This window comes from Watersipora subatra, chromosome 1 (genome assembly GCF_963576615.1).
Source record: "Watersipora subatra chromosome 1, tzWatSuba1.1, whole genome shotgun sequence".
In the NCBI taxonomy this organism is placed as follows: Eukaryota; Metazoa; Bryozoa; class Gymnolaemata; order Cheilostomatida; family Watersiporidae; genus Watersipora; species Watersipora subatra.
The window spans coordinates 13,442,532-13,469,125 of NC_088708.1; the positions used below are offsets into that span (position 1 = coordinate 13,442,532).

Here is a 26,594-nt window from a genome sequence, read left to right on the forward strand (position 1 = left end):
AATTTATCTACATTGTTCTTAATCCACTCAAGCAAGCATTACATTTTGATAATATAAACAATTTTTGTGCCATACAACAATATTCTTTATAATTCTTAGTTGACCCATGTAACGACCATTTAATTAAAACATTGTAACACAAATATTTAATTTGTCATTCCTTTCTTAGACTTGCTACAGATTGACAATATAGAATTGAGTGATGAGCAAACTTGAAGCTGCGCTTTAAAAATCAAACAATGTTTAAAACTAAAAAATGTGCTCAAAAAGCAGAACTATTATATTCGAAACATTAAAAAACATAAATTGATTGTTTATTTAATTCCGCATGATATCTCCTACTGCTGTCAAGTACTTTGATGCATATGCGAGAAAAACAAAAATCGCGAATCAGCATCAATAAAGCAACACATAAGATGGCAATTGTACATCAGTATTGCTATGTACATCTAAATTGAGAGATTAAGTACACATAAATATACACATCGTGTTTGTATTGTTGTAACTTCATATAGAACATAAGGGAAGTTACAACAATTTTGCGCTCAGCCCACGACATGTACTAATGAAATACCAGCTGCGAAGGTTGCCTATGAAGCTTTGGAATGCTGCATCCGGTTAATTACGCTTCCGCAAGATTATATTTGTAACAACTATAATTTTTTTTATCTAATTTTTAGGTTGTTACAAAAATAAATTTAAAAAATATAATTTAACAATATAAAAAAATGATCAACAATGATTAAGAAGGATCTTTCACGCGGCGAATCCACTACGCTGGTTTGTGAGTCGCGATTTTCATCGTTAACAAATGTGATACCTTTTTATCATATTTTGTTGTAATTATGTTTTAATGATAATTATTGTGTGCCTATAATGCGTATTGTTTTTTTTTAAGTTTGATTCACTGCAATAAACTATTTTTGTTATAAAAAGTTTCACGATGAGCCTAGGCGAAAAGGATAAGCAATGACTTGTTTTAATGAATCTGTTTTTAAAGGTGGTGAAGTCTGAAAGAAATATTTTTGTAGAAACAAACAAACGGCTATGTTACATAGCACAAAATTTTGGGCATGTGTGATAGATTTTTCTATTTACTTAGGTTTGTTTTCTTATGATACAAACTCATGCTAATTTCACTTTCTGTTGATGAAAAAATTATCGGTCCCTTTTATTAAAATCGGTTGTTCCTACTGGTACTACATGCACGTAGACTCGTGCCTATGCACTCTTTCGTTTAGGTGATCTGTGTTCATTTCTGCTTTGCGCGTATCATTACCATCTGTCATCTTAGTTAAAAGATTCATCGCCCGTTGCCGCTTGCGTACGTAGTACTGCTACGTACGCTAAAGTGGCATTCTGACAACAAGACGCATATATAATACTTTTGTACATTCCCATATGGCTACTTACTCCTTAGGATTTGGATTTTATAATAATGTGCTCTACAATAGTGAGCTGTTAGAAGTTTCTTTTTGGTAGATACAAGCTAAATAATTCTCACTTGTTTTTATTTAATCAGAACTTTTGGATTTTTCTGGGAGACTACATTTCATGTTTTTTGAAAGCACAAAACAAAATCCTTCACTCGTTCAAAAAACATAAATGCAAGACTTGTTATATAATTTGTAAAATATACTTGCCATGAAAACTTAAAAGCTAGATAAAAGTACAGACACGATGTGATTTTGCTCTTATTGTTCAGACAAGATGACATTACATACCGGATAGAAGCAGATATATCAGTCTTTTTATGATGTTGAAAAGCCTTTTGTGTTCTAAGCTCATTCAGCTCTTTTTTAAGGTCCTTGATGCAGTGTTTTCTGTAAAGACTGCGTTGCACTAGGCAGTATTTTTTGTCATAAAACGCTTTCGTATAAATTTATGCATGGATTGTCCTTAATTGTTCTTTATTATGTAATTCCTTGGCTAAATCATACACTTGACTAAATCTAGAAATTATTTTTAGTTTGAATTCACATAAATGCTCTGTAGAAAGCATGAATCCTGTTTTATTGACTAATTCATGCTATTAGTTGAGTCTATATACACATCTAGGCTAGTCTGCTTAATATATGGGAGGTTGTTAGTGTGCATGTGATTGCTGGCTTATTGCGTAAATTTTGTATACATGATTTCTTTACCAGATAATCCAAAGCTTTTAGGTAATGTTGAATATCTAACTTCTTACCACAAAGCTGATTTTAGTTTTGTAACTACATTACAAACACAAGTCTACACTTCAGCTGCTTTTGTAAATCGACAGCCTATTTGGTGCATAGATTGCTACCATCTTTTTACGTCAACTTTCTATTATTTGTATATACTGACCTTTACAGACTTTGTTGCTACTAGTGTTATGATTTAGACACATGCTGATCATCAATTTATTCCTCTGGAAACAAAATAATTTCCTTTTCCTTTTCGTTTGTTTTTGTTGTCGTTTTAACCTTGGCAGTGAAATGACTCAGTGAATCATACAGAATGTGTGTTCAGTTAATGGAGAGTGGAAATGGTTAAATGAAAAATATTTTGTCCTGATCTTGTCTGTTTCTTTATTTGTCATAAAAGCAAGTCATTTTGTTTCATTATAAAGCTAGTCAACTGTTTTTCATTGCTTTGCAAGTATTTTTTCAGTGTAATCTTTAGAGATGCTTAGATCCTAGTATCAATATTTATAGCAGCACTGATATGGTGGTTGAGTTTCTCTATCAGTATCAGACATTCTTTTACTGAGTGCGTCTGAAATTTGCAGTAACTTTTATGAGTCTAGGATTGGTTGCGGTAATAGTATTATAGCCTTTCATATTACCACATAAGCAAGCTGTCTAAGTTTTGTCATTCTAGTATACATGTAATATCTAATCAATTTTGATACTGGAAAGTTTCTTTTATTCAAGCATGAGCAATGTAGCTGATCAATTTGACAAACATTCGTTTTCTATGGTTCAAGATGTAAATAATATGTGTCATGCTCCATTTACAATAATGAAAATTATTACAACCCATCGTAGTCTCTGGATGCAAGGTAAAAAATTTTTTTACTAGCATTTACTTTTTTTTACATACTAACAAATAAAAATGTTCATATACCATGTACTGTAATAGTTTTTGTAACAAAAGTAAAAGCTATCAACCATGCAACATAAGAGATTTAGTTGCTAGACCTAGTTATTTTTTATTGATGTTAAATCCGCTTTTGTATTTTGAATCAGGTACCTCTGGATTTGTCTGTCATTGCATAAATCTATGGTGTAATACTACAGATGGCATGCAACTGATATTTTTGCTGTTTATGAAAATTTGGTTTCAACAATAACCGGTTCAAAGTTGTAATATTCTATGCTCAACTTAATTCAAGTTTAGGAACAGCTCCAACATTTTGCATTAGTTATCCCCCAAATTTGCAATACCAAATGAAAACTTAGTAATCTCTTATCGAAGCCCAATGCTATCAATGCAGACCTAGCTCATACATGTAGAGCTTATATGGAAAATTAGCACAATGGGCTCATGTTCAAGTTTGTTCCTGGTAATTTATTGTATTAACACCAACAGTTCATTGTAAAACACAATTTGTTTGTTTAATACACATGGATGAGAGCATGTAAGAAGATGTCTTTTACTATGTCACATATTCTGACAACGAATGATTACAGTATAGCCAAAACAACTTGACAATCCTTCTCATTCTTTATTTACTAGACAATTATTTATCACGTTTAGAGCCTGATAGATTTTCTCATACAGAAGTTGTTATATGTCGTTCTGTCAGCCATCATCGCATACTTCATTATTTAAATTCAATCCCAAACTGGAAGTAATCATTTTTTTATGGAGGCCGATATGTATTCACTATTTCGTGACTGCACATACTCCAGTATCATCACAAGAACAAATAAGAGTTGGTTGTATTAAGTACACCACCAGACTTTTTCATCTGATTTGAAGAAGGTGGTTTGTTTTTGTAGCCCAGTCTCATCATACTATCTGCAGCAGCTGTCTGACATTCATGCTATCATATTCGCGCTATCATAGTGGATATTGTTTTATCTTTCTATTGAGCTAGATCATTTTGAGCTCAATGTAGAGTAGCACTTTTCAAGTTTATTTTATTTATGCTTATTTAGATAGAGCTCACAGGATTCTATGCAATATGAGCAAAACTTAGCGCAAACAGTTCAGTCTGCTAAATGTAAAAAACGTGATTATTATCATAGTGTTTAACACTTTGTGTGATTTTTATGCTAAAGATTTTGAGAAAAAAATATTATTGAATAGTGTGCAGCATCAAATTAATCTTTATATATTTCTCAAAGTATGTCGAGCGTCTGTCTGCATTCTGGCTATAGCTATTAAAATCTTGATATTAATATTCCACGTTCTGATGGATGCACTCACGCCGAATGCATCCTCAAGTTTCTTATCTGGACGCTCTACCACTGAGCTAGAACAGCATATTGATCAAAGATGTTTTCATATACCGCATAACCCATGCACATGCTAGTTATTTTAGCAATGCGCCAACGAGTTACGATGCCCCCGTTAAGAAATATTTTTTGTAAGGTTCAATTACTATATCTGGGGTCAAGGCCAATTCTTCTCACGCGGACAATTATAACGTCTCCGTATGGTCGTATTCAGTTTGATGGATAGCTTCTGGTGGAGCAGTACCCTTTTTTATACATACATACTTCTATGCAAGAATTGTTATTATTAATTCTACATATTCAGGATATTTATTTTGTTTTCTCAGTTCATATTAATTGTATCATTACCTAATAATCTTTTATTGTAGTCGTGGCAAAACCGACTTAATTTAGCTGTTACTTGCTAATTATATCACATTTTCATCTAAACCTTTTTATAGTCGTTTTATTTTTTTAAATTTATTTGACCTGCACGAAACATTTTCTTCATGATGTGAGAAAATATGAGTTAAAAATTTGTTTGGCAAAGTTTGAAAACCTTCACAGTTGTTTTTATTTTCTCTCTTAATTTATTTCAATTACACAAAACACTTTTCTCATGATATGTAGTTTGAAAGTTAGAATGACAAATGTTGTTATATGTTAAATACAAATCATATTTATGTGTAAAGACTTTTTTTATTGCTCGGGCAACGCCGGATGGTACAGCTAGCACTAAAGTTATTGTAGATACCTGTAGTTACTAAGGTTAACATAGTATTTTGATACTATTTTTAATGATTATTATTTTTACCAGGAGGTAATTGCATTAGATAATGATTATGGGTTTCTATATCACTATGTACTTCTATAGCCTATGATATCTTCACATGCCAACACTGAAACGAACTAAAATCATATAATTGTATACCAAATAATTTTTTATTGTAATCGTAGTGAAATAGACTATATTTAGTCATTACTCTCTAATGATTTCACATTTACATTTAAACACCTTTACATTTATATTTTGTCTTCTAATTTATTTCAACGAAACACTTCTTATAAGTTATGAAATTCTTAACTTATAGCTGTTTGAAAACCTTTACAGTTGTTTTATATTTATTTTTAATTCAGTACTGCACAAAACCATTTCCTCATGATATGAAGTTTGAAAGTTACAGTTGTTTGACAAAGTTTGAAAACCTTTAGTTATTTTTTATTTTCTCTCCCAATTTATTTCAACTACACAAAGCACTTCTCTTATGATATGTAGTTTGAAAGTTATAATAACAAATGTTATTATATGTTAAATACAAATAAATTTTCTGTCCAAAGACTTTTTTATTACCCGGGCAACGCCGGGTAGCACAATTAGTTAGATTAAAAATTTAATGAGCAAATAAAGTTCTTTTACTATTGTAACCCTGTATTTATGGTATAGAGGTATTAATATCAATATTGTTTATCACATGCCATGATTTCCACCAAGCTTTTCGTTTTTTGTTCACTAAGCTCCAATTCAGTGATTGCCTGTCAGAATGCAAACTAATCTGCACGAGTTGGTTTGACAAATAAGTCAATTTTGAGGTTTGCTGTAATTTCTGTTTACCACCTTTCTAGGAGTTGAACCTCAACCTATTCAGATTCACTCGTTTTAGATCACCAGGCTACGGTTATTCTGAAAATCTTAAAATACTTTGAAAGCTCTATACACTGGTTTGATTTTTGCTGCTTTCAAATACAAGAGGCGACAATTTTTATGTACACCTATGCTTATATATTCTAGCAGTGTTAGGCTCGCTAATGTGAACTTTTTGGAAAGTATTTAGGTGATATCTGGCTTGGCTTTGTTTAGTACGCTTCCTACTGGTAGATCTGGAAGGAAATTAGATTTGATATTCAGTTTTTGCTTTGGTCTGCGATGTAAGCAGTGTTTCCATTTTTGTTTAATATTTAGATAATTGTGAACTGTCATTAGAAACTATTGCTTAGAACACCAATAATTGCATACAAAACGCAAAATAATATAAGTTGTCATTTGCCAGAACTAATTTTCAGGTAATTCATAGTGAACCACCAGTTGGTAGCTGCACGGATTGTATGCGTAATAGAGATATTTATTAGGTAATAATAGATATAACAGGAATCAGGATCTGTAACACTGAGTCTGTAATAATTCATTAACATTTGTGAAGCTTCACCTTTGTTATTTTATTAGATATCTGTTCTAATGTTATTTTAACAAAAAATGGTGGATTTGTCTCTTACAGCTTTTTGTGTTATGGGCAATTTAGCTTCAAAAGTTTTATGCTCCTAAGTCAATTGTGATATGCAAATGTTTTCAGACTGGTGGATGACCATGTTTTATATTTGTCAAGGATGGTGCTCAACGCTGTTTCTGCAAAATGATAATGGATGATGAAGTTATTGATTTGACTGCCGAACCTGCCAAAGGAGAAAGCAAATCCCGCTCTACTGTGGATAAGGATGATAAAGATAGAAAGTTGGATGACAGAGATCGTGGAAGAGATAGAGGGCATATTGAAAGCTCATCTCGACGTCGAAGATCTCGTTCTAAAGACAAGGAGAGGTTAGTATGTTACGATATTTTGTATTGTCAACATGTATTCACCATTAATGAAAAGCTTGCATGTTAGTTGTTGATAGTTCTAGAAAGCGAGCGAGGGAGCGACGTCGGAGTAGGTCTGATGATCGAAAAAGGAGACGTTCGAGGAGTCGTGAAAGACGGAGGAGCAGAAGTCGAGACAGAAAATCTCGCAGAGAAACTAAGAAAGCATCAAAAGAGGAGTCAGAGGAGGCAAAGCCCAAAAGAGTTCCGGTGTCTCTTGAGGAGGTACTAGCGAAGAAAAAGGCTGAGGAGGAAGCGCAGAGCAAGGTGATATCATGTGTCTCTTCTACCATACAAGGTTGCCAAAATCTGTTTCAATTGTGATCTGGTAATTGTGAAGTGCCTTAGTGAGACACCTGCTTATATACATCGTATTTCTTTAGTAAAGGTCTTCTAAATTATGCTTAAACAGATGGAAATTGTATTTCATTAGCCAAAGTTCTTGACGAAGGCTGAAAGGGCAGAGATTGCATTGAAAAAGCGGCACGAAGAAGTAGAAGCAAAGAAAAAACTTCAGGAGGAAGAACGAAAGAAACAGATGGAGTTTCTCCGCCAGAGTATGTATATTCTACAAGCTTTTCAAACTGCCCACTCAGCAAACACCTTGCTCGCTTCTGTATCTTGTGAATTTAGTTGAGTGACTTGTCCCCATATCTGTGAATATGACTTATTTTATAGGCAGAGAGAGGCCTGGTGACAGAAGGGAAAGGGATAGACGAGAAAGAGAAAGAGAGAGGGAACGAGAAAGAGAGCGTGAGAAGAATGGTGACGATACATCAACTGTGGACCGGAGGCCTCATGCAGACCGGAATCTGGAAGAAAAGGCCATTAAGGTGTATATTGACTGCAAGTAATCAGACAGCTGGTATTAGCATTACATATACAGTAGGCGCTCCTACAAAGTGAATAGTCCGTTCAAGGAACGTTTACATTATAGGGAATTTATGATATAACAACAGTAAAATACACTTAATTTGCCTATTTTGTTCCAAGATCTTTCCAAACTCACCCCTTTGGCCATGCAAAAAGAAAAAACTTGACTTTACCCGGTTAATTTGTTGGCTGTACCGTAACTGCAGTATCATTGGTTTGCATAAACAACTTGTCTCCTTTTTATGGTCAATCTCACTGGTTTTATAGACCATGGCTGCGGTGAATTACGGTAATTCTACAACAAGTTGATGGGGACTGTACATTGTCGACGTTCATTTACAACGATTTGCTTATTTTTTCTAAACAGCAAAGTCTATTCTGCAAAGTAAAACTGATAACAAATATTTTGTACGTCTAACATAAAGCAAAACTAAGAAAGATTTTTACTATAAAAAGCAGTTCTACCTGTTCGTCGTCGATCTGTATCCAGGGGTCAAGGTTAGTATAAAAGCTAACTTTCAACGATACCCCAACTTGTGACATTCAGATTGGTAGACTGACGCTGTAAGACCTGCACCAATCGATCGCCTTTAAGTATATAAAGTATATATGAACAATTGCGCAGCTATCATATTCTCCTTTTTGTTGACACATCTGACAATCTATTACGACAAACTAGAATGTCTCAAAAGTTACATATAATAGGTATGACGCTAAACGACCAGCTTTTTTTTGCAAGTGCGGTGAGATAAACTAACATTCAAATCAAATTTAAAAACTTGCCGCTCGGCTTGACACTTTACGTTTATGGAGTTTTTTACGTATTACGAAGCAAAAACTTCTCAAATTTTTTTACGTTATCTGGAATTTACGTTATAGGAGATATACGTTATAGGAGCGTTTACTGTATTAGTTAGTCACACATTGTATGCTCATGGAATGTAATCGTCTGTCGTGTGCGTATGAATAGGAGAGGTACCTGGGCATCAAGGAGAAGAAGAAGCGACAAAGGCGACAAAATGACAGGAAGTTTGTGTTTGACTGGGACAATGGCGAGGATACAGCAAACGACTACAATCCTATTTATAAAGACAAACACGAGCTGCAGCTGATGGGTCGTGGTCACCTGGCCGGCATCGATATTAAAGCCCAAAAGAAAGACAACGCTATTTTTTACAATAGTCTCATGGAGAAAAGAAGAACAAACGAGGAGAAGGACCAGGAAGCGTAAGTTGTTCATTGTACTCTTTGTTGCCAATGCATAACCCTAGCAGTCTAGTGCATTTTAACCTATGTGAAACTTGATAGAAATTAACCAGAGATATAAGCACTTACTTTTTGTCTGGTAACGCTTTACGTTACAATTTAGAATCTCTATTTGCTAACTTTTAATCAGCGACTCGTGTTGTTCTCCTGAAGTTATTTGGTTACGGTTTTTATGGGTGACAAAGAGAAGTGACTAGAATGTGTTTGCTGTGTATCTACTATTTTGGCATGATATTTTTATGTAAGCTATTATTAAAAAGTATTTCAGCGTGGCTGAAATTTGTTAAATGGTCATTTCAAATTACCGTCCATCCATCTCGTCTTAACATCTATCTCAAGTCTTGACATCCAACTCAAGACTTGACATCCACCTCAAGACTTGACATCCACCTCAAGACTTGACATCCATCTCAAGACTTGGCATCCACTTCCAGACTTGACATCCACTTCAAGACTTGACATCCATCTCATGTCTTGACATCCAACTCAAGTCTTGACATCTATCTCAAGACCTGACATCCACCTCAAGACTTGGCATCCACTTCCAGACTTGACATCCACTTCAAGACTTGACATCCATCTCATGTCTTGTCATCCAACTCAAGTCTTGACATCCACCTCAAGACCTGACATCCACCTCAAGACTTGACATCCACTTCAAGACTTGACATCCACCTCAAGACTCGACATCCATCTCATGTCTTGACATCCATTTCAAGACTTGACATCTATCAAGTCTTGACAACTCACAAAACTATCCATAGTTGGTGCATAGCCGCAGACCCTTCTGCTATTAAAACAGCAGAATTATTATCTTTTAACAGTGTTTACACTCGTGTTTAGGTGAGCTGTAGCTTCCTATAGCAGGTATTTACCGTATGTTCAGACTTCATTCCTAGTTTGCCTAGGTCACTGAACAAAGCGGTAGCCTAAATTTGTTTGCATACGCATCATCCAATAAACCTCTGATCTCATTGCCATATCAGCTCCTTAACACAGGGTTTATATATTTTATAGGAAACGATTGAAGTCTGAGAAGAAAAAAGAGGCTAAACTGAACTTTGATGATAGAAATTGGCGAGAAAAGAAGCTGAATGAAATGAAAGACAGAGATTGGAGAATCTTCAGAGAGGATTACAGTATCAGCACTAAGGGTGGTCAGATACCCCACCCCCTTCGTAATTGGAAAGAGTCTACTATTCCTTCTGAGATACAGGATGTTATAGACAAAGTTGGCTATAAGGTACTTTTGTTGATCGTAGTTCTCTTTATGTTTGTTTTATTTTTGGTCTTTTTTGTTCTTGCTATTGTGAAAGGAATAAGCCTGTTCAGGTTTGAAATGCATTACATCACCTTCTTGACACATTTGATGTCAAACTAGCTCTCTGTTCTGCATGGTGCATTTTAAAGGTGAGCTTTGCAGGCCTCCCATGTGATGACCCAAGTTATTTTTGCCTTCAATAGTTATATTTTTAAATAGAGTTATCCCAAAAGCTAGCTTCCTAATTCCATAGAATTATCACAAGAGCTAGCCTCCTATTTCTATAGAGCTATCACAAGAGTTAACCTCCTATTTTTATAGAGTTATCACAAGAGCTAGCTTCCTATTTCCATAGAATTAGCACAAGAGTTAGCCTCCTATTTCTATAGAGCTATCACAAGAGTTAACCTCCTATTTCTATAGAGTTATCACAAGAGCTAGCTTCCTATTTTCATAGAATTAGCACAAGAGTTAGCCGCCTATTCCCATTTATTGTGAGCAATCTTCACTATTAATGAAGGTATGATGAATAACTTTGTACTGCAGGAGATTTCTTGAATTGATCATAAACTAGCTTGCATGGCGCTGTGACTTCAGCAGTAAATTGACTAGGTGAATTGATAAATTTACAGCAGTAGAATTAGGGATGAAAACTTTTAAGGTTGTATAAGTGAACAATCGTTGAATATACATGCACCATAATTCTTAGCCTCTTCAAGCTATCATAAAATGACAGTAGTTACCTTATTCAATTGCTGGTTGATTTATTATACTTTATTTATATAACACCATTATAATATGAGATTTATAATGGTGTTATAATGTCATATTTACGTTCTTTGCTCTAGGATCCTACTCCTATTCAAAGGCAAGCCATTCCGATAGGCCTACAGAATCGTGACGTGATTGGTGTTGCTGAAACTGGGTCAGGTAAAACAGCAGCTTTCTTAATTCCACTGCTAGTTTGGATCACAAGTCTCCCTAAGATGGAGAGGTGAGAAGGATATGGTATCTTTATTGTATATTGTACCGCAATTCATAGTGTTGCTGTCATAGCTAAGAGCTCTGTGGTTATAGTTCATAAAATGCTGCTACTAGATTTCATAGAGCACTGCTATCATGTTCATAGAGTTCGTTTAGCATGTTTCATAAAGCACTGTTATCATAGTTCATAGAGTGCTTCTACCATAATTTATAGAGCTCTGCTATTATATTTTTTACATAGAACGCTGTTATTATACATGTAGTTCACAGAGCGCTTCTACTTTATTTTGTAGTGTCGCTGTCATATTTCATAGAACTCTGCTTAACAGTTCATAGAGCGCTTCTACCATAATTTATAGAGCTCTGCTATTATATTTTTTAGTATTCTACCTCCTAGCATTCTAATACGCATTACATTTCATAAAATGCTGCCGTGAAACTTTTATAGAAGGTCATTATAAAAGTTTCACCGGTGGTTTTATGATTCATACACTGCATCTAGATTTATATGAACACTCTGTTCCATTTCACCATGGTATGTTTTTATGTTTTGGAGTTGTCTGTTTATTCTTCATACTTTTACCAGTTGGTTAGTCGGAGTCTTTTAGTGAAGTTTTATGAACAGCTATTAGCACCTTTCTCTTTTGTTGTTTGTTTTGCAATTTTTGTTTTTGCGCACTTTGACTTATTCGTGGGAAAAATTGACAAATGTCGCAAAAACTGTGATTTTTCTCTGATAGTTTAGTATGTTTTCTGCAGACTTGAAGACCTAGACAAGGGACCATACGCTATCATATTGGCTCCCACTCGTGAGTTGGCTCAGCAAATCGAGGAGGAATCAAATAAGTTTGGAGCTCTGCTCGGTATAAAGACTGTCGCCGTTATCGGTGGAATTTCACGCGAGGAGCAGAGCCTCAAACTAAGGATGGGCTGTGAGATAGTGATAGCCACACCAGGTCGTCTTATAGACGTGCTTGAGAATAGATACCTTGTTCTCTCGCAGTGCACATACGTTGTGCTTGATGAGGTAAGTTGCTGTCTCTCAATCACAGACAGCTCTTAAAATTGTTGTAAGGTTTCAAGACGAAGTTTTAGCAGTAAAGTAAGATGGCATTAAGGCTTTAAAGATGAACTTGCACAGCATTTCAGTAGGTTTTATCAAAAAGTATCGGTATTTTCTATTATTTGCTATTGTTTTTGATGTTTGAGGTGTTCCGACTGCCAGGATGTTTCAAGATTTGAATCGACGAAACTTTATTACTGCTAAACCGCTCAAATCAAGGGAAAGTGCAATTATGACGTCTATTATAGTTGCAAAGAGACTGACAGAGCAGAGACATGTAATACTGCAACTTGAACACAATAGCCGATATCAGCTATCGCAAGGATACGATGTAACAACTAGTGATGTCATTTCGCACATATTTTTCTGAGCGTTTCAACCACTATCATGTTTTGTCGATATTAATCTTGAAACTACCTGTCAGTTAGATCACTTCAAACATCAAAAACAATCGCAAAAGGTAGAAGAATACTTTCTGATAAAATTTACTAAAATTTTCTGCAAGTTTTTATTTAAATGTGTTTAGGAATTGCTTTTTGTGCCAATCTGTCTACAGAACGATACATAGTTCATATCTATTAGGGTTTATTATGATGACGGGCTGTTTGATTGCAGGCTGATCGCATGATAGACATGGGTTTGGTTGCAGGCTGATCGCATGATAGACATGGGTTTGATTGCAGGCTGATCGCATGATAGACATGGGTTTGATTGCAGGCTGATCGCATAATAAACATGGGTTTGATTGCAGGCTGATCGCATGATAGACATGGGTTTGGTTGCAGGCTGATCGCATGATAGACATGGGTTTGATTGCAGGCTGATCGCATAATAAACATGGGTTTGATTGCAGGCTGATCGCATGATAGACATGGGTTTGGTTGCAGGCTGATCGCATGATAGACATGGGTTTTGAGCCTGAAGTTCAGAAGATTCTCAACTATTTGCCAGTTGCTAATGTCAAGCCGGACACAGAAATTGCTGAAAATCCTGATATCCTTACTCAGGACTTCTTAAGCAAACACAAGTTCAGACAGGTCAGTCTCCTGTACTCTTCTTGTCTCTTCTTCATCTCATCTTGTTGTTTAGATATATAGCTAGCGCTTGGACCGTTTTTTGCTGTTCTGAAATATTACTGCCATAGTGGATGACACTACACCACAGTTGTGCCTTTTTTGTTTCAGACAGTCATGTTTACAGCCACGATGCCTCCAGCGGTTGAGCGAATAGCTAAGTCCTACCTGCGAAGACCCGCCGTCATATACATCGGCTCAGTCGGCAAGCCTATTGATCGTGTTGAACAGCATGTTACCATTTGTGGAGAGAACGAGAAAAGGTACACATGTTTTAGGCTTCTCTTGCCAATACCTTTGCTCTGCTGTTTGCCTCGGCTACATCATTTATACCGCTCTCTTTTAGGAACAAGCTCCTGCAGATACTGGAGAGAACAAAGACTCCGCCCATTATTATATTTGTCAACAAAAAGAAGGGCGCGGATGTGCTCGCTAAGGGCCTCGAGAAGATGGGCTATAACGCTGTCTCTCTGCACGGAGGCAAAGGTCAGGAGCAGCGAGAGTACGCTTTGGCAGCGCTCAAAGAGGGTTCTAAGGAAATACTCATTGCCACAGATGTGGCTGGCCGTGGCATAGACATTAAAGATGTGTCTGCTGTTATTAACTATGATATGACCAAGTCCATTGAAGGTGAGAGCTACACGTTTTAATGTTAAGGATATCTCTATATTTACCGAAAATATTTCATTTCGTACTGCACTGTTTTTACGGTTATTCTGCTAACATCACTGGTATATTGTTCATTCTAGTCTTGTCCACATTTTCTTTTCACAAAGCCCTTTGATAGCAAACTGGTGCATAGCATCATATGATTAGTGATGAATAACCAAGTGTATCCTAACAATTCCCTCTATCCTATTTCAGATTACACGCATCGCATCGGCCGTACCGGACGTGCAGGAAAAAGTGGAGTGTCCTACACATTTCTTACGCAGGAGGACACGGGGGTCTTTTTTGACCTCAAAATGGTCTTGCAAAACAGCTCTGTTTCAACTTGCCCTCCTGAGCTCGCCAACCATCCTGATGCTCAGAATAAACCAGGCTCAGTGCCTCAAGGCAAAAAACGTAAAGATGAGCAGATATTTGTGCACTGATGGCCCGTGATATAGGCATGAGAGAGAGAGAGGTGTGTAGGAGGTGTGTAGTTAATGATGACTCATTTCTGACAAGTGCTAGCAATTCTTGTACAAACAACTTTTAATCTTTATAGATACAAATTTCTAACCTACTTTATTTCACATCTGTACAGAAAATGAAGTGAACAACTAAAGGAAACTCTAGTGAAATAAACCGCGATATTATGCAATATCAAATTCAAAACACAAATGTTTAGCGTAAGGTTAAATATATATAAACCGTAACTAAAATAAATATAAAAATCATAGTATTTCCTGCTCAAGTCTATGAAACATAAGTTGTTGTGTTCTTGCCTTTGCTTTGTGGGTTGCAATGCAACTGGCAATGTTAGAAAATCTTGAATCCAAAATAGGCCAGTTATCTTCATGATTGAATACATTCCTTGTGAAATGAACCAGAGAGTAAAAGCTGTGTGACGTAAATGCTGGCATCCAAAATATTAAAATATGTACAGATACGTTATCAATCCAAAGTATATACAATGGTGATAAACTATATGTAGAAAATAACAGATCAGATTTACACGTTGTTGAAAGTTCGTTCTTTAGTCGAAGTACTAGTTTGGCACCCACTTGAAGTTTCAAGATGGTCAATTATTCAGTGAGCACGCCGTAATGTATGTACTACTTTCTAGCCTTTGCTCCATTATATATTCAAATTTGTTAGAGAGAAGCGAGCTCTACTTTTGACATCGGCAGCATGATAAGCACAAAGAAGGTAGAGCAGGCTATGGAGGACATAAAGACACTCATGAAGAATTTGTCGAGTACCTGGGCTACTGCGGTCCATTCCTGTCTCGTGCTCTCTATCCGCTCGTGCTCAGAGCGCTCTTGTGTGAAGATCTTTATGTGTGTGAGGATCTCCTCGAGCACATAGTTGCGGTTAAGCATAATATGCTGCGCTATTCTGTCATCCGTGATGGAAAAGCTCTTCTTCATGCCACCGTTAGTGTTATTGCTGATACGACCATTATTTGTAGATCGGCGGTGACTGGTTTGTCTTCCTAGCATGGAAGGATTCTTGCAGCTGTTTATCATAGTGCTTGTCATAGAACTATCCATAGGCTCGTGGTCGCCGTGTCGACATGAGCTCGTACCATATTTGCGGGCCAACTCTGATAAACAGAGCATACGTGCAAGGATGTCAAAAACAATTCTCTTCACAATCATTGGAACCTTTTTGGTGCCCATGTGGTGCACGTGTAACACCACGACTGTCGAGCAGATAGAGGCTGTGGTGATAGTCAGGAATATAGCCAAGTATATACCTGCAATGGATGGACTCAAATTTGTGACCAAAAACAAAACAGCAACATGTGTAGAGCCTATATAGTCATATAATTGCACTAGTTGTCTATTAATTTCATTCTTCTACTTATTTCAATAGAATGAACACATACACATTTCCAGACATGTAATCACCTAGACCAAAGACTTGCTAAAACATAAGAAATCTCATGGACTAGTTTCAACAAATAGTACCCAACTGCCAAACTATCTTCAAACAGATAACTTACTGATGATAGGTACAGAGTCCGAGCGCTTCGGAATGCTCTCGGCTATCAAGAGCAGGAATACGATGCAAGAAAGAAGGCATGTGATACCGAGAGAAACCTTTTCTCCTGATTCTGGTGGCAGGTAAAAGACTAGAGATATGAGAACTGACAACATGACGCAGGGTGCAATAATATTTGTGATGTAAAACAGATATTTTCTTCTCATATAAATTGTGAAGTATATGGAAGGATAAGGGGTATCGCCACAGCAAGCGTAGAACTTTTCTTGTCTGCAACAGAAAGGTAGCAAGCATACAAACATGTTTACATCTATTGCTGCAGTTGAACATGGCCATTATATACATGCACATCTATGATCGCAGTCGTATACAGGCTATTATATACATGTACATCTATGGCTGCAATCACACATAGGCTATTATATACATGTACATCTATGGCCTCAATCACACAGGCTATTATACATCTGCCCATCTATGATCGCAGTCATATACATGCTGTTATTTACATCTATGGTCGCAGGCATATACAGGCTATTGTAGACATGTACATCTAGGCTGCAGTCATATACAGGCCATTATAGACATGTACATCTATGGCCGCAATCACTCACCGGCCATTTCCCTTAAGAAACAAACTCACTTATTTTGTCATAACAAGTTGAGCAAAGTCATGATTTAAGATTAAGTTTAACGGAGACCTCAATTTTTGAACCATCTTTATAATACATTAAATATTATTTGAAAAAGATGTGAATTGCAGGTGATTCAAATCGAAAATTATTTAAATCACCGTGATTTGGCCTAAACTTTGCCAATTTGTCTTAATATGATCAATGCTCATCAACATGCTTTTCAGTACCGAACAATACTACCAGAAATGGTAGGTGAATGTTTGTAAAAAATTATCTCTCAGGTTGCCTGAGATAGAGAGGGCAAGATCCTCATGCTCTGCATGCCGTCTCAGCAACCATGCGACCTATATAATTATATTTATAATTATATTATATACAATTTTGGTCTCAGGGTAGTGACAGACAAATGCATACTATGGTAGTGACAATGACAATTTTGCATACCATGTTAGGGACGATAACAAACTTGCATACCATGGTAGTGACGATGACAAACTTGCATACTATGGCAGTGACGATGACAAACTTGCATACTGTGGTAGTGACGATGACAAACTTGCATACTATGGTAGTGACGATGACAAACTTGCATACCACGGTAGTGACGATGACAAACTTGCATACTGTGGTAGTGACGATGACAAACTTGCATACTATGGTAGTGACAATGATAAACTTGCATACCATGGTAGTGACGCTGACAAACTTGCATACCATGGTAGTGACGATGAAAAACTTGCATACCATGGTAGTGACGATGACAAACTTGCATACCATGGTAGTGACGATGACAAACTTGCATACTATGGTAGTGATGATGACAAACTTGCATACTGTGGTAGTGACGATGACAAACTTGCATACCACGGTAGTGACGATGACAAACTTGCATACCACGGTAGTGACGATGACAAACTTGCATACCACGGTAGTGACGATGACAAACTTGCATACTGTGGTAGTGACGATGACAAACTTGCATACTATGGTAGTGACGATGATAAACTTGCATACCATGGTAGTGATGATGACAAACTTGTGTACTATGTTAGTGACGATGACAAAATTGCATACCATGGTAGTGACGACGACAAACTTGCATACCGCGGTAGTAACGATGACAAACTTGCATACCATGGTGGTAAAAGAGACAAGCATGCGTGCGACAGTTGTGACAGAGACAGACCTGTGTGTCATGGTAGTAGCAGAGACCCACCTGTGTGCTCTAGTTGTGACGATGTCCCACTCTCCATTTACTTGGTAGTTATCCAGTGATATATTAGAGGCTTGAACAGAAAGGTTCATTTGATTACCGTTATAGGCCCAGTTAGTGAAGTGCAGCTCACACCTGCAAATGTTTGAGTACTGCACACTCGTGGTTTAGCAAGCGGTTTGTACAAGAATGAATGCCTACTATATATACTTAAAATACAAAATAAATACAAACAACTAATTCATCTATTTTAAATTAAAATAACATGCAAATTTCCTCAAGAAAAATATATATTAATGGTAATACCAATCTCTGTAGATTGAATGAAATGCCTTCAACCCAAGGATGCCTCAAGATAACTTTCTAACAGATTCCTTTTGAAGATGAAGTTTGAAAAATAGCATATTTTTTAATGTCAATTACAAAAGTATGTTTTGTGGCCACTTTTTTGAAAGCTTACAACTTCCCAGTTGAGCGCCTATCACATTCTAGCAGACAGTGCAGCTGCCCACGCAGTACTAATCAGCGAATGAGTTAATTCGTCTGGCCGGTATTTCCAATAAACATTTTAACGGTTGATCTTTGTTACAGATCTTAATGCTATCTTTGAGATATTTACTAATACCAATTTACTTTTGGTCATCAAAAGGGAAGTAGCTGATATCCAGTTCGCAGTTGGTATAATACTTTCCTCCAGGAACCCAGAATATTGATCCGTCCGAGTAAATGCTTACACGAAACTTGTTCTCAACCAGTGAGGAGTGGTAGATATCATTGGCACTGGAACATATAACGGTATAATAATTGCAGTCTGATCAGATATGAGGAATTTTCTCTTTACCAATTTTTCAATTTCTATGCTTAATTTTGCAGCTACAGAAAATCTACAGTTAACTCCAAATGCCAAACTTATATTCATTTCATTAGAAAACAAAACCTTTTGCTGCACGGGTGTAATATTAATCATATCTATAGCAGTTATACAGCACTTGCAAGCACCTGTTCTGAAGTGCCATATCAGGAAGCCATAGTTGCTCAGCGGGTACAATGATACTTGAAATACCTCCGTAGTGAGATGCGTTCCAACTCAGTCGCTTATCGATCCATGTCTGCAGCGAAATAGGCAACTAGATGAACAAAGAGCTAGGTGAGTAATGTGGGTCGTGGAGACCCGAGACTTATTATTTTAACAAACATAACTGTATATTTTATGCCAAGACTTATATAGCATCTACATACTTGCATTATGTACCTGCGGAGTCAGTGTAGAACTGTATAGAGTTCAAGATGAGTAATACATAGGGCATCGCTTCTACACATTGCTAATACATGTAAGTATTATGGAAATTTTAGAAGAAGTACCGATCAATGAGGCTCAAAAAGATATGCCTCTTTTAATAGTAATGATGACATTGTACGGGGGAGGGGGGGAGGGGGAGAGATAGCGACGAGAAGACAAACACATTGTATAGCCTCTATTGAAGATGCTATCAGATTTGGTGTGCATTATGATGTTGTTTAGAACACGCAGATTTACCTAGCTCCTCGGATTCTGAGTATTCACATAAAGGCTTTGTAGATAAACCATAAAATTGTAGAGGCCAAGATTTGTGCTCTCTTGTCTATCTAATAACTGCCTATTTTGCTACTGCAATTTTTATAAAACTGCTCAGCCCAAAAAGATGGAAGACTTTTCTTCACAAATTTTAGTGACTGTCATAAAACGGTACCAAGAACTTATACCAGAGATGCAACGCTGCCACCCTCCCTCCCATCAATACCTGGCACCTGCGGTAGTTTCCGTCTGATTTCTATATGGTTTGACAACTTTTCTGTATGCTTATATATGCACACACTCACCAGCAAAAGCTTGTCTTATAAAATCACTTTTGTTCATATATTCATAGTAGGATAGCTAAACCAGTGATCTATTAACTATATAACTAGTATAACTATATAACTATTAACTATATAACTAGTTACTAGAAGTCATAAAATGCACATATCACGATGATAAGAACCCACAAGTCATTAAAACAACATAAAAATATTTGAAACTTAAGAAAGGATAAATAATTTTAGCTAATAAATTATTTAACTCTTTCAATACGTCATGTGATGCACACTAGAAATTGATCGTACTATGTTAGAGGATATTACAGTGTAATGTTAACTCTAGCAAGCATATATGTACATATAATTCTTATATAAACTATATTGATCAGAACGGAAGATAAACTAAGAGGATTTTATTTGAAAACCCATGCTAGATATTCAGGCCAGCTGTCTGTAAAGAGCGTTTATTATAGTTATAGTGAAATGAATGTAATAACATTTTTGTATCAAATAACACAAACTCTAATTAAAAATAATACAATAATAGTAAAAGTATGTGATCATATTCTAAAGCGCAATTCTAATAATCATATTCTAAACCCATTGAACTTAGCTTTCAACAGAGGTACTTGTATATACTATTTGATTGCCAAAAATGTATAGCACTGTATAGAGTGTATAACACTATAAGTGTGTATAACACTGTATAGAGTGTATAACACAATAAGGGTGCATAACACTGTGTAGAGTGTATAATACTATAAGTGTGTATAACACTGTGTAGAGTGTATAATACTATAAGTGTGCATAACACTGTATAGAGTGTATAATACTATAAGTGTGCATAACACTGTATAGAGTGTATAACACTATAAGGGTGCATAACACTGTGTAGAGTGTATAATACTATAAGTGTGCATAACACTGTATAGAGTGTGTAACACTATAAGGGTGCATAACACTGTGTAGAGTGTATAATACTATAAGTGTGCATAACACTGTATAAAGTGTGTAACACTATAAGGGTGCATAACACTGTGTAGGGTGTATAACAGTGTAGGGTCTAATAACACAGCATCATGCCTAAAATCTTTTAGCACTGTTTTGTTGTTTTATCTGCCACAGTTGAGCTCTCATGACGCTGCCCACGAAACAGCTACTGTAATTAATGGCGCTAATGCGCATCAATAAATTATCCATAACTACTGTTTTACCCAACTTGTCATAATATGGCGACAAAATATGGGATCTTTTCTACTTTTTTTGTAAAGCTTTCAAGCATCTTATTTAGATTTGTTTTGGTGTATGAACTTTGGTATATTTTTCGCTATTTTTTATTCAAAATTGTTAGTAAGTAGTGATTGTCTTGGTATAGTGGGTGTATTGGCAAAAATATTTACACTGTTTGGAATAAATAAACTATTAGAGTGGGAGTGAGTTAGTCTTGGACCTTGAGCATGACCTGCATTAGCTCAGGATCTACTGCCCGCAGAAGGATAATGTAGGATCTACCGCCCGCAGAGGAATAAGGTATGATCCACTGCCCACAGGGAATAATGTAGAAACTACTGCCCACAGAGGATAATGTAGGAACTTCTACCCACAGAGGATAATGTAGGAACTACTACCCATAGAGGATAATGTAGGAACTACTGCCCACAGGAGGGTAATGTAGGAAGATACTGCCCACAGAGGATACTGTAGGAACTACTGCCCACAGAGGATAAGATGGTAACTACTGCCCACAGAAGGATAAGGCAGAAAGATACTGCCCTCAGGAGGAATATACAATATCTACAGGCCCAGGAGGATAAGCAAAAACCTATTACCTACAGGGAATGATACTTACACCTTTTACATACAGGAGAATAGGGTAGGAATACACTATCAATAGAACAATAAGGCAAAATATATACAGGAAATTGCGACAAGAATTTATCACTCACACAAGGATACGGCAGGAAGAAGCTTATTACAGGATTATAACGCAGAAACCTATTTCCTGGAGAAAGAATAAGCGGAGAAGAGGATGCAACAAGAATTGACTGTTCACAAGTGGATACGGTTAAGTTTTATATTGATCTTCTAACAGATGTCGAGTGTTAGCGTATTTGTAATTTTCAATAACTCTCTGTAAATTAAAATCCTCATCCAAGCTCCTAATTTAAATTCATACAAGTCTCAACAATGTAAGTAAGGCTTGGGCACTTTTCTCTTATAGCTCAAAAATGCCTTGCTTGGTGGGCATTTTTTTATAACTCAGCGAGTATAGCTAGGTGGACACATTTTCTCTTATAACTCAAGCAAGTCAAGTTTGGCGGGGACTTTTTCTCATATAACTCAAAGAGGTCTAGCTCGGTGGGCCATATCCAATGATGAATTAGTGACGCCAAACATTCACCAACCAAATGCTCTTATAATTCATACAAAATACTGTGATTTTAACCCTGAAGGTTTGAGCTAAATTGAATTACTGTCTACCCGGCAGGCCATGGTCAAGTGAGTAACATATTGATATTCAATAGAACCTTTATGTAACAGATTATTAGCTGACCACCCTTTCATCTTCCTGTATCATCTGAAAGGCTCCACACAAAAAGTTAGCTGTGCAGTAAATACCTTCTAGTACCATATTTACAGGCCGATGTTTTAAATGAGCTTCAAGACTGACCATTATTGCTAAGCAAAGTTTAGCTAGGAAAACCATAAACATTTGCTACAAAAATGCTGTCAATTAGAGACCAGTAGTAACTGGACAGTAAAGATGCAATCAGCACTGAATAACTATCCTCAGAATGTAGAAGAAGGCAGCATTAGCAGCAGCCCATGTTAATTTTCTACTTGGGAGGGATTAACTGGGCCCTTATTGATTATTTGTGCCGTCAGGAAAACAGTGACGAACTTTTGCTATGCCAACACTAGGTCAACTGAGCAGACAAACTGGATTAGCTCATAAATCGTCGCAGCCATCTTTGATGCTATTTAATGACATTGTTAAAAATGGTTAAGAAGCAGGAAAAGCCAAGCGCGAGACCCCGCTTATTGCCATATGTAGTATTAAAAAGAGCCATAGAAATATCAAACAAGTTAACTCTATGAATAGAGGCTAATGTCGCAACAGACCACTGGGTGCTCACATGTGACTATCACTTGAGTTGATGAATCATTGACGAATCTTAACTTTGTAAAATCTGTCAATTGACTAACTTCCTGTGTAAGTGTGTACTCCCACAAAGGGTACACACTTACTCTACATACAAAGGGTACACACTTGCTCTACATACAAAGGGTACACACTTGCTCTAAATACAAAGGGTACAGACTTGCTTTACACACAAAGGGTACACACTTGCTCTACACATAAAGGGTGCACACTTGCTTTACACACAAAGGGTACATACTTGCTTTACATACAAAGGGTACACACTTAATCTACATACAAAGGGTACACACTTGCTCTACATACAAAGGGTACACACTTGCTTTACACACAAAGGGTACACACTTGCTTTACATACAAAGGGTACACACATGCTCTGCATACAAAGGGTACACACTTGCTCTATACACAAAGTGTACATACTTGCTCTGCGTACAAAGGGTACATACTTGCTCTGCATACAAAGGGTACACACTTGCTCTGCATACAAAGAGTACACACTTGCTCTACACACAAAGGGTACACACTTGCTCTACACACAAAGGGTACACATTTGCTTTACATACGAAGGGTACACATTTGCTCTGCATAAAAGGGTGCACACTTGCTCTACATACAAAGGGTACATACCTGCTCTACAGACAAAGGGTACATACCTGCTCTACACGCACATGGTACATATTTGCCATACAGACAAAGGGTACATACTTGCTATACATGCAAAGTTATGTACTTGCTCTGCACTGCATCTATAACAAGATTAAAAATATTGAGCAACATACCACTTCCATCCATCCGGAGGTTGTCAGTACTTGACTCTTCTCATCCTATAATCCAAATGAGAAAAATTTTTTCTTGTGTAGAGTGAATATAGGTATTTAATTTTTTCAGTATTTATTATATCTTATTTCCGTGATTTACCAATTAGTTTAAATAATCAACTACTATGGCTCATAAAGAAATGCCTAACAAGTGGCAAATGGGATGATATTGAATTGAGAGCACATTAGGAACTAGATGCACTCCGATATTTCCTGTTACTCGTGTGACTTGAGTGGTTATGCGCAGCCAGAAAAACTAGGTAGTTCACAGTAGAAATAATTAGTCAAAAAGTGGAAGAAAAAGGTGCATGAAGTTCTTTTAGCGACTACGATTGAAGCTAAGAGAGGCCAGTGTGGTGAATGTAACACAAATGTGCCTGATTAAATATATTATTGAAGAGGTGAATAATGAGATGCTAATATGTCAGGTGACCAGAAATAAACAACAGTTTGAGAACAGAAAGCAGATAAAAGGTTATTAATAAGACGGTAACAATTGGAGCACTGTAACAATGTTATCAGCTATCAAGAAATAACTTGCTAATACATAGAGTGCCATAGATCATAGATGTATGTTAAAAATAGACACAAAAAAGCCAGATAACTTATGGCATCTTCGCCAGATAACATAAGGAAAGACACTGAAGAGATTGAGAATAGACACTGAAGGAACATACATGTACCTAAATGGAAACAATAGTCTGTTATAAAAACAATGGTAGTTGGAGAGGAATGTTAGCTACATGTAGCTAGGAATGTAGTTAGCTGGGAGTGGTGGTGCACTCTTGTAATCCAACTACTTGGAAGCTAGGTTTGGTGGAACCTAGCTAGGAACCTTTCAACTACCACTAAAGGACGCACTGAATACTATAATGAAAGAGGCAAAGCACAGTCTGATAAAAGACAGTCTGATGTGAACTGGAGATATAAAATAAGAAACCAACCCTACTGTAGTCAGCAACATTAATGTAGCTGTATATAGAGCTGAATATAGGCTTTTTTTAGTAACAAAACTATTTGCTAAATTATGTGTTAATGTGATAGCAAACCAAAGTAATAACAATATAAAATGGCAGAGTTAATTGCAGGTTCTTACCAGGTGGTTCAGTTGTATGAGGGAGAAACCCACTTCAACTTGTGGGGTCCCACCACTTTCCTCTGACTTGGCTACCGAGTTCTTTTGGTAGGTTCTGAATAAATCTCCATAAAGGACATCTTCATGGTATAATGGTGCTAAAATATTACGCATTAGCTTTATTTCTTTGCAAAAATAATAGCTCAAAATTGCTGTTTAAACTGAGGAACTGAAGCTAAAAACAAGTGACTGAGGCTAAATTAAGAGCTGGTTTACTTTTTAAAACAAAAAATTATGTTGAAAAATAGTTTTGCATTCTATATATCCAAGTACAGTTTGTTGCTAACCATACATTGTCATTGTAAAATTTTATAGTGCAGTACAACAGGGTTAGCATGTTTTATCTAAATGCTGAACGACTCAGAAGATTCTAGAACACTTGACTAAGAAGTAGCTGTGGCATCGATACAGCCACACAAATAATACTAGCTTTAGTGAAACCGCTATGGTATAATAGATATACATGTATGTGACAGCAGTGATGTGAAAGCGGTGATACGACAGCAGTGATGTGACAGCTATAATAGGTGATGCTGTGGTGCACTGTTAGCTGCGATGCAACAGCTATAGCGTGGTCGCTATGCTTTGACAGCAAGGGTCAAATCTAAGACAGCAAGGATCAAATTTAAATAGCGCTACACAGCAAAATTTTCAGCAAATATTTCCATGCTGGAAACGTTACTCTTTTCTTCAACTGAAGCCTCTGGAGGTAAAACTGGTGGTGCAGATGGTTCTGGGACAGGTGCTTCATCTTGTTGAATGGTTTTGGTATCACAATAGGTTTTCACCTTACGTACAAAACACATTTCTAGTTCGGCTTCAAGGCTTTTAAGAGCAACAAGTTCTCCTGTAATAATATTTAATTACATTTGTTGTCCAATCAATTCAGTTGCAGTTATCAGCTCAAAATGGAATAAGTTACCAGCTCAAATTAATCAAGCAAATGAAGTCTTCCAGCTAATAAAACTTACCATGGTATTTTTTACATGTTTTAAAACTTAAATTTAAGCAGATGGTCTTAAGGATTGTGCATCAGTCATACACGACCAAGAAGACAGGCCGCCTCAGCTTGTATGTAAGTGCTACGAAAACTTTAAACAGTTTGTCAATGCATTGAAGAAATTACCTGCGGTTGCCAGACAATTTATAATCAAAATATCGAAACTAACTTGAATATGGTGCATAGTAAATGAAAATTAATCTTACCGTTACGCTCACTAGTGCTTGCTTGAAAAAGACCTATGAGAAAGTAGAGAAGGCAGAGGTCCCTCGGCGACAATTGCTCCATCGTGAACAACATTACTTGACGGACAGACAGGGAATAATGGCTGAAATAATGAAGTGGTGAGAGGGGCAACCGACGGTCTTTCCGTGATCAATAGCTTGCTAATCCATCGCGCAACCATGCCTTCAGGCATATATCAATAACTCCAACGTATTAATTGAATAAGAAAAAACTACATATCCGCTGTTATGTATTATTTGTATAGCTCACGGCGCAGTCAAAGATTTGGCGCATATTGATACTGCAAAGCTGTGATGAACACAAGTACCTCATCATACAGTTGATGTGTTCTGATT

At 36.6% G+C, this 26,594-nt stretch overlaps 2 protein-coding genes across 2 annotated transcripts; one reads left to right on the forward strand and one right to left on the reverse strand.

Moving 5' to 3' along the window:
* Positions 1-6,791: 6,791 nt before the first annotated feature.
* LOC137385435 (probable ATP-dependent RNA helicase DDX23) lies at positions 6,792-14,960 on the forward strand. The gene is made up of 12 exons (XM_068071924.1): positions 6,792-7,002; positions 7,080-7,308; positions 7,475-7,598; positions 7,720-7,874; positions 8,885-9,141; positions 10,198-10,423; positions 11,290-11,435; positions 12,185-12,452; positions 13,376-13,525; positions 13,673-13,824; positions 13,908-14,191; positions 14,426-14,960. The coding sequence occupies exons 1-12, from the start codon at positions 6,818-6,820 to the stop codon at positions 14,653-14,655; spliced, it is 2,406 nt and encodes an 801-aa protein (XP_067928025.1). The 5' UTR covers positions 6,792-6,817; the 3' UTR covers positions 14,656-14,960.
* A 120-nt stretch (positions 14,961-15,080) lies between these two features.
* On the reverse strand, positions 15,081-25,743 carry LOC137385517 (neuronal acetylcholine receptor subunit alpha-10-like). Its single transcript, XM_068072030.1, has 8 exons — positions 25,696-25,743; positions 24,975-25,111; positions 23,840-23,884; positions 19,061-19,170; positions 18,695-18,841; positions 18,065-18,196; positions 16,215-16,483; positions 15,081-15,965 (listed from the first exon to the last, which is right to left on the reverse strand). Exons 3-8 carry the CDS (start codon positions 23,846-23,848, stop codon positions 15,361-15,363), a joined length of 1,272 nt encoding a protein of 423 aa, XP_067928131.1. The 5' UTR covers positions 23,849-23,884; positions 24,975-25,111; positions 25,696-25,743; the 3' UTR covers positions 15,081-15,360.
* Between the last annotated feature and the right edge of the window lie 851 nt (positions 25,744-26,594).

Coding starts and splice junctions, on each gene's coding strand:
- LOC137385435 (XM_068071924.1), top strand. CDS start 6,818: ATGATAATGGATGATGAAGTTATTGATTTGACTGCCGAACCTGCCAAA. Junction 7,875..8,884: donor TGGAAGAAAAGGCCATTAAG/GTGTATATTGAC, acceptor GCGTATGAATAG/GAGAGGTACCTGGGCATCAA. Junction 14,192..14,425: donor TATGACCAAGTCCATTGAAG/GTGAGAGCTACA, acceptor ATCCTATTTCAG/ATTACACGCATCGCATCGGC.
- LOC137385517 (XM_068072030.1), bottom strand. Junction 18,197..18,694: donor TTCCCTTTTGATGACCAAAA/GTAAATTGGTAT, acceptor AAACATTTGCAG/GTGTGAGCTGCACTTCACTA. Junction 16,484..18,064: donor GTCACAACTAGAGCACACAG/GTGGGTCTCTGC, acceptor TTTCTGTTGCAG/ACAAGAAAAGTTCTACGCTT.